Source organism: Megalops cyprinoides, chromosome 6, assembly GCF_013368585.1.
Source record: "Megalops cyprinoides isolate fMegCyp1 chromosome 6, fMegCyp1.pri, whole genome shotgun sequence".
Classification (NCBI taxonomy): domain Eukaryota; kingdom Metazoa; phylum Chordata; class Actinopteri; order Elopiformes; family Megalopidae; genus Megalops; species Megalops cyprinoides.
Window position 1 is genome coordinate 36,661,966 of NC_050588.1, and position 9,112 is coordinate 36,671,077.

Here is a 9,112-nt window from a genome sequence, read left to right on the forward strand (position 1 = left end):
TATATGTACAACAAAATTTGTAAACTATTTTTTTGTATTATTGTTTGAATTTTGTAATGCTGAACATGCCCTGATTAGCAATATACCATGTTTTACCTATGGTGTTTATATATATTACTATTTAGTTATACATAGTTACTGATGATTCATAGGCAATATTCTGCCATTCCTGGTTTTGTTGACACAGGTCCTTGCATGTCCTTGTCAACATTTTACTTTTGTGTTGGTAAATTGCAGAGGGTTCAGACCTTTCCATAAAGGTGGATGAACACATCTGTTGAAAAAACAACAAATTTCTTATGACCTTGCCAAACCTTTCTTGAATATTGTTTATTATACTGTAAAAGCAGTCTGGAGACCTTGCTACTAACAATGAATAAACAGAGGAAGAATGCCCATATTTCAAAGTTTTTAATAGCTTTAACATTTAGGATTCTGCGCAACTTAACAGTTTATGGAAGAAGCAGTGTGGGGAGTTGTATTGAATTGGTCTCAAAGTGAGTGTGCATAGCAATGCTACAGTATATATAGGACATACTGTTGGACCACAGTATGTGGTTATTGCACCTTTCTGAGGATGGCAGGTAATGCTACCTGTCGACCATATTTTTTCTATTTGATTTTTTTACATTGCCACAATAGAATTGGACATTATAGCGTACAATATAAACAATATAGTGTTTTTAATTCAGAGAGTCATTTTATGACATTATGTGATTGTAATTTAGCAAAGACGGGTAACATGTAATTTTACATGTTACCCGTGAATTTCCCAGCTGTGGGATCAATAAAGTTCTATCTTATCTTATCTTATCTTATCTTTATACAGCTGGATATTTACTAAGGCAATTCTGGTTTAAGTATCTTGCCCAAGGGTACAGTAGCAGTGTCCCAGTAGGGCATCAAACCTGCAACCTTTTTGTTACCCTGCTCCTTACCACTGCGACACACTGCCACCCTGCTTTCACTGAGTGTACACACTAAAATGAACCAAACAAACCCATAACCATAACCATCACCATAACCAACATCTCATATTAAAGAGCAAGTGATGTCGATGAACGCAATCTTCAAACGTGTTTAATTAGGAACTGACAATTCTGCCAGGCCGGTGCGATCTCGGTTCCCAATGTGCTGTGCAAACAGCAATGTTTGGCAAAACACAAATGGTCAGGGAAGGATGCTAAGCATGTAGGCCAGAGCGCTTATGGCCTGTAGTCAGCAGGGATCTGCCATCAAGGCCGTTTCCACTGTGTCACAACAAATTAAATCTAATTATTTAGTTCAGATCTGCTGCATGGTTATGTAAAACTCCCCGGTTACGCTGGTTTTGGAGTTGATGTTTCCCTGTCCCAGAATCACGCTGCTCGTTTTCTGGCAAAACACACGGAAACCTAATTGAAGCCCCCTTTTTTTCTTTTTCTCTCTCCCTCTTCCTCTTCCTCCAGTGAAATATATCAAGGAGATGTCGGCCTACTTTAAGAATGCTTCGCCCGGGGCCGCGGTGCCCTGGGACTCCCCGCCGGCTTCCCCCCAGAAACAGGCCGAGCTGAAAGAGAGCCGAGCCATCCCCCTGAAAATGTGCCAGGTCACCAGGAGACAGTGTCCGCCCGATACAGAGAACCGGTAGGTCAACACCCCCCCCGGTGACCTCAGTGTTATGTTCGGCAGCACCCTGGTGGACAGCCTGGTTATTTACAGGATTCAGCTGATGGATTGTAAGATCCTATGTGCACCACTCTACAACTGTAAGGTCTTTATTCTCACATTACATTGCATCTTTACATCTAATACATTTTTTTTTTAAATGTTATCCATTTGTACAGCTGGATATTTACTGAGGCAATTCTGGGTTAAGTACCTTGCCCAAGGGTACAGCAGCAGTGCCCCTGTGGGGAATCAAACCGGCAACCTTTTGTTTACAAGTCCCGCTCCTTAATCACTAGGCTACACTGCCATCCTTGCCTATTCTTGAGGTTCAGTAAAGCGCGGGTTCATTTCTGCGCTGATGCTGTGTGGGGAAAGTGCAGAGCTCGATCTGTGAAGCTGAATAAGTGGAGATTCAGGGTAACTGACTTCTTTTCTGCAGCTCTTTGCTCTTAAAATCAGGCAGCTCCTTAAAGATGCTCCTTAGAGTGACTGATGGCCATTGGGTTACTGATTGGACAGACTTACCTTTAAACTGACAGTGGTGCTGACCCTGTTTTTTGTGATTAATATGCCTGCCAGCTTTAGTGGAGATCACTCGTCAGCAGATGATTTGTTTTTACAGAAATACATCTGACCATCTGACCACGCGTACCTCAGAATAAATCATTATCATTATAATTAGACAAGAACATTTGTTACAAAAAAGAAAGACTAAAACATGAAATCAGAGATAGACATCAGAGAGAGAGACATTTTTTATTGTGGTTGTTTCATGTGAAGTGCATCAAAGTAGAGCTACCACAGCATGGCAAATACAAAGAATCAGCCTCTAATGGGTGGACCTTATTTTAGCTGGCATGCTGGTTTGATGCTTTATGGTAGCGCTCTGTCATTACTGTTTTTGGGTTTCTATGAATTTATTTGATCATTTTTGTAATGCATTTACTGTTAAAGCCAAGGTAAGATACTGCTCTCCAAAAATGCTTTTAAGTTATAATCACCATTCCAATGTGTGTATCTATTTATATATCCAATTTAATATTAATTGAAAATAATCTAGAACAAGTCTGTGATGATTGGATCAAGGTTTATTCTATCCGGAATCATATCAAATCTAAGACTTTTACACTGCTGGATTATGAATTCCTTATGCAGAACTGATGTATGAAGAGTCCAACCAATCCACTTTCTATGGCTTTTATTTACTCCTACAAACCCCTCTCCCCATGACAGTTTAGCAAAATTGTTGTGCCAAAATATGTGTGACCAGTTCATCTGAGTAGAACACAGTTGTCCTGTTTGACAGATTTTATGGAAGCTAAGGGAACATACACATTGTGTTTTTTGTGTGTTTCTTCATAATGGTGTGTTTTCAGTGCTGATCAATGACTGTTAAAATATGTTATTACTAGGTTATTGCTAGTTATTTACTACTATGGTAATAAATAACTAGCTAGGTTATTAAAGTTAAAAATGTAAGGCTTGCATGAAATCCAGCATCTTGTCTCCTTCACTGCGCAGGTACCTGGAGGTGGTTTCCTCAGACAGGAAGTCCTCCTTGTTCCTGCGGGCGAACGACCCGGCGGTGGCGCTGTCCTGGTACAACAGCATCCTGTCTGGTGCCAACGCCCTCCTGCCCAAAGTCAAAGAGGAGCTGAAGAGCCTGCAGGGAGGCCTGGAGGTGAAGCACGTGGGCTGGCTCGCTGAGCAGGTAGGGGGCACGACTGGACTTCAACACCTGGGTGGGCTACAGTACCTGAATTGGCAGTGTTGCCTGAGTGGACTTCATTACCCTAGTGGACGGCGGTACCTGAGTGGACTGCTGTACCTGTGTGGACTATAGTACCTGAGGGGACTGTTGGGCCTGAGTGGATTGTATGCCGTGTGTGGACTATAGGACCTGAGTGGAGTATAGGCCCTGTGTGGACTATAGGACCTGAGTTGACTATAGGACCTGAGTGGACTATAGGACCTGAGTGGATTGTAGGCCCTGTGTGGACTATAGGACCTGAGTGGATTGTAGGCCCTGTGTGTACTATAGGACCTGAGTGGAGTATAGGCCCTGTGTGGAGTATAGGACCGGAGTGGATTGTAGGACCTGAGTGGAGTATAGGCCCTGTGTGGACTATAGGACCTGAGTGGAGTATAGGCCCTGTGTGGAGTATAGGACCTGTGTGGATTGTAGGACCTGAGTGGACTATAGGACCTGTGTGGATTGTAGGACCTGAGTGGAGTATAGGACCTGTGTGGACTATAGAACCTGAGTGGATTGTAGGCCCTGTGTGGACTATAGGACCGGAGTGGATTGTAGGCCCTGTGTGGACTATAGGACCTGAGTGGATTGTAGGCCCTGTTTGGACTGCAGCAGCTGTGTACTGAACAGGCTTCCAGCAGCATTCACTGAGAGGAGGGCTATAAAATAGAGTCCTACACAACCTCTGTTACAATCCGGATAAAAGTCCCCATAAAAATCCCAATAAAACATTCACTTTCATGTGTTCAGATAGACAAGTGGTGGGTTGCTTTAGCTGAATGGAGAGGAGAAATCTACAGGCTTTGGAGTTACTGTGCAGTTAGCAACCGATTTACACCTTGTGCCCCAGGTGAGTCGTCTTATCCAGAGGGACTTCATTTAGATGACGAGGGAAAAGCTGAGGAAAATGAGGAGACGCTCAGCGGTCCTCCAGTGGCTCGTTCCTGCTCTGTGGCCCAGCTTTGAAAAGTTAACGTTCTCCTTCAGCAAACAGAAATGAAAATGATACAACTGACAGAAAAGCGCGGCGGCAGAATCCACATTTTAATGATGTCAGATAAAACCGTTCGGCCCCGTCCGCCAGACCTCAGGGTTTTTACAGCAAAGATCTTTCTGTCTAACATCTATAAATGCTGATGGGCTCAAATAAAGAGGTCGGAATATTCTGCCTTGTGCTTTTTTTTTTTTTTTTATTAAAATGGACTCCAGATGTTCTGGACCACAACACACGCTTGCTCTCAAACAAGGAAGCCACCAGCAGAAGCTAAAACGGTGAAAGAGTTCTTTGTTTAGGTTCCATTACACTTTTGGTTTATATATAAAGTTTTACATGTGCTTGGGATTAAGGGACGTGCCTGTGAGCGGTTGAAACGTTTGAGTCGGGAAGAAGGAGGGCTCTGGGAGCTTTGTGGTCCTTTTCAACTGACAGTTCTGATCCGTGTGGTCGATCGGCACTTGTGGTCTCTCCTGGAACAGCCATCCCAGGGCCCAGAGAAGCCGCTGCTGGGCCTGCTGACTGAGAAAGACCTGGTTCTCTACCGCACGCTGCCAGACGGCAAGGAGGCCCTCGGGAGTCCCGAGCACAGTCACCCCCTCATCACCACCAGGTGGGCCCCTCTCCCGCACCCCGACAGTGTGTAACAGTCTTTGTTAGCCGACCGGCGCGTGACTCCACTAGCTTGTAAGTGGGCGTTAAGACAGTAAAAAAACGACGAGACCTCTACGGAGTGGCGGTCCACCTCAGCGTTTCGTAAAGAAAAGTGGTGGAATTGCAAGTAACAGCCCACTTTGGGATTCTGCCACGGTTCTTTTGTACATGTGGGAGTACAACAGCATGCAGCACTTCAAAGGTAAAGAAGTAGTACAATTTCCCATCATTCCATGCAGTTTTGCATCACTCCTAAGAGGTTTATAAGAACTCTTAAAGAGGCATGGAAAAATAAAAGGCAGACCATTACAGGTGCAGGGCACACCCTGATACACCTGTACATCTTAGCAAGACAAACATGTCTTTCAGCTGTGGTCCACCTCCACTCAGGGAGCCGCGCTCGTCTTTTTGCGAGCTGCGTAACTGCTTTGACGTTTTAACTGCCGTCCGTTCTGCACACAAGGCTGCAGAGCAGGTTGTGCCCAAACGACCCGTATTAGCGCGGACAAAAGCATGGGCCTTTCAAGGGCGGGGTTTTCCAGAGTAACCAATCAAGAAGTTATGCAAGTGGTCGTCAGTCTCTTACCCTCCACACTAACTTTGGACCACTCCTTCCCCCTTTCTCCCTCTTTCCCCCTTTCCTTCTCTCTTTTTTCTCCTCTCTGCTCTCCCCTGCCCTTTATCGCACTTTATCGTCTTTACCTTTTCTTTCTCCCCTCCTCTCTCTCCCTCTCTCCCTCTCTTTCTCCCTCCCTCTCTCCCTCTCTCTCTCTTCCTCTCTCTCCCTCTCTTTCTCCCTCCCTCTCTCCCTCTCTCTCTCTCTCTCTCCCTCTCTCCCTCTCTTTCTCTCTCCCTCTATCCCTCTCCCCCTCTCTCTCCCTCTATCCCTCTCCCCCTCTCTCTCCCTCTCTCTCCCTCTCCCCCTCTCTCTCCCTCCCTCTCCCTCCCTCTCCCTCTCTCCTTCGCCCCCCTCAGATTGGTTCATTCAGGCCCGGGGAAGAGCTCTCCCTTGCAGGACTCTGAGCTCTCCTTTGCCCTGCGCAGCGGGACCAGGCAGGGGGTGGAGACACGCGTGTTCCGGGTAGACTCGGCCAAAGAGCTGTCCGCCTGGACCCACATGCTGGTGGAAGGCTGTCACAATGCTGCGGAGCTCATACAAGAGGTCACTACAGGTATGGAGTCGTACAGGAGCATAACCCATGGAGCCACAAGAAAAGTATAAATGCGCTCGCTGCGCCCTCTACTGTTGATATTCACTCACCGCAGTATATTGCCCGTGAATGACAAAACTGTTGTCCCTCTTTCAAGAGGTTCTCATTATATGTTGTTCACAGTCCTAAATTTAGGTGTGGATTTGATCAAAGGTCAAATAACAAGCAATAATACAAGGCATCCATGCTTCTGTTTTCCTTGTGAATGGAGGGAAAGTGAGTCACGTCAGTAAATTACCCATGTGACTGGTCCTGTTGTGTTGGTGTGAATTGCAATGAAATTATACCCAAGTGAATTAGAATATTGTTGCAATACCTTTGTTGTAGAATGCAAGTACTCATAATTAAACATCTCCTATCTTTGCTTTCCAAATAATAACATCAAAAGTGACTGTCCATTGACATTTTTGACTTTTTTGGCTTTTTTGCTTTTGTACCTACTCTGCCTCACTTGTAAGTCGTTTTGGATAAAGACCAAGTGAATAAATGTAAATGTAAATGACATTTAACCTACACATGGACCAGCTCCACATAGACACAGCACTATGGCTAACCAAAGCCATTTCAACATTATTCCATTTCATAATCTTTCGCCACCTAAAAAATAGATCCTCTGATTTGAGGAGGCTGTTATTGCAAGCCGTGTGCCCTCTGACCCCCGACCCCCCCCCGACCCCCCCCCCCCCATAGCGTGCAACTGGAACGGGAAAGAGTGCACCCTGGGAGTCCACATCGACGAGGGCTTCACCCTCTTCACGGAGGAGGCGGGGATCAGGAAGACGGTCCTGCTGCAGCAGCCCTTCGAGAAGCTGCGCATGTCCTCCGACGACGGCGTCCGCATGATGTACCTGGACTTCGGCGGGCCGGAGGCAGAGATCGTGAGTGCTTATACGGGAGCAGAGCCGGTTTTTACCGGTTGTGTTTGTGCCAGCTTTGCACTTGAAGAGGCTGTGCGTTTAGTCAAGCTGGACCAGCATCCCTCAACCATGACAGCGATAGAACTTAGTGGGGCAGCAGTGTAGCATAGCGGTTAAGGAGTAGGACTTGTAACTGAACGGTTGCCGGTTCAATTCCCCACAGGGGGCACTGCTGCTGTGCCCTTGGGCAAGGTACTTAATCCGAAATTGCCTCCATGAAATCAGAGATTTTTTGCCAAAATTGAGTAAATATCCAGCTGTATAGATGGATAGCATTGTAAATGTAAATCTACAGTTCAGCCAGAATCTCTCAATAGACATTTAGAGAGGTTTGAAAAATTGTAGACTAATGTCTGATCTATATGAAAAACACTCCGTAAATGTAAACAATGGCTGTGGATGTAGGCCTACTTAAAATAAAATCCATTTTCTTTATTTGGAGCACTGCCTGTCCATCTAAGACAGACTGCAGGTGTGCATGGGTCACTAGGGAGTACTATGGTTGGGCCACTGAGCAACCCCACAGCTGATCTCAGATCAGTGCTCATGTCCCTTCTCTGTTGCATACAGTGACAGTAATTAATGAACGCGTTAGGTAGATTCATTCACAGTCAGCATTCATGTCCATGGGTAATGTTTGCCCCTGCCAGCTTGACCAATCCATACAGTCATTACATTACATTATTGCCATTTAGCAGGTGCTGTTATTCAGAGCGACTTACATAGGTTACACTTTTTTACAATGTTATCCATTTATATAGCTGGATATTTACTGAGGCAGTGGTGGGTTAAGCACCTTGCCCAAGGGTACAACAGCACTGCCCAGTCCTTTGAAGGCCTTTATTTAACACAGTTCATTAATGCTCCTGTCCTCTTCGCCTACAGCAACTGGATCTTCACTCCTGTCCCAAAACCATCGTGTTCATCATCCACTCCTTCCTGTCCGCCAAGGTCAAGCGGCTAGGCCTGTTGGCATGACGACGGCACGATACAAACCTTCAGAGCCCATAGGGGGGAGAAAAATGCAAAAATGTGTCGGACTGGAGAAGGGGGTGGTGAGAGCTGAGAGGCAGGGTGCTCTAAGCATTACCGGATCTCTATTGGGCGCAGCCCTCTGCCAGACTCCTCCCCCTTTATACTGAAATCAAGGGAAACATAGTACTGTACCAGGCCTCCTCTGCTTCTGACCTCACACACAGGGGGTGGGGCCTGTCTCTAAATACCTGCACAGGTTTGGACAGCACGGAATGTCAGAAGCTGAAACGCACTGTCAGCCCAATTCACAGAGGTACCAAATCATGTCATTTCAAACCAAAAATTGCATCCTGTCTTTTTTTTTTTGTGATATTGTAACACTTCTGATCCAGTTTGCATATGTGTGTGTGTATTGAAAATCCCCACACATTCAGAGGATGAATGGAAACACCGCTCTCATCCCCGTATATCAGCCATAGAAGGATGCAGCCATAGAAGACTCGGAGAATTCTCACCTGTAACTCCTTCTTTCAGTGCTGTGTGAGGAGAATCGCACTCCATCTGATCTTTTTGTTGCAGACAAGTTGGTGACATGTGTATGTATGTGCAAGCACACACACACACACACACGCACACACACACACACATATGCACACACACACACACACACACACACATATGCACACACACACACACACACACATACACACATACACACATACACACACACACACACACACACACACACGCACACACACACACACACATATGCACACATGCTGTCATTGGTCTGCATTTATGTTTTCCTAATAGTTATCTGTTTTATTTCACATCTTATTTTACGTGGGTTATTTCATGTTTTTACGTGGGAAGACATCAGTGAATATGTACTCTATGAATCTGGTCTCCCCGCAGATTTGGCATGGCCACATGCTTTTTACAATGGTCGTGTATCCAC

At 45.6% G+C, this 9,112-nt stretch overlaps 1 protein-coding gene across 2 annotated transcripts in view; it reads left to right on the forward strand.

Annotated features, from left to right (window-relative positions):
* The window catches only part of snta1 (syntrophin, alpha 1), a 31,337-nt gene extending 22,725 nt beyond the window's left edge, over positions 1–8,612 (forward strand). For both annotated transcript variants that reach the window (XM_036531752.1, XM_036531753.1), the window contains 6 exons: positions 1,449–1,626; positions 3,172–3,361; positions 4,880–5,010; positions 6,027–6,223; positions 6,953–7,140; positions 8,065–8,612. In XM_036531752.1, coding sequence (XP_036387645.1) covers positions 1,449–1,626; positions 3,172–3,361; positions 4,880–5,010; positions 6,027–6,223; positions 6,953–7,140; positions 8,065–8,157 — 977 coding nt within the window. In that variant the 3' untranslated portion in view covers positions 8,158–8,612. The remainder of the gene's footprint in view (positions 1–1,448; positions 1,627–3,171; positions 3,362–4,879; positions 5,011–6,026; positions 6,224–6,952; positions 7,141–8,064) is intronic.
* Positions 8,613–9,112: the final 500 nt, after the last annotated feature.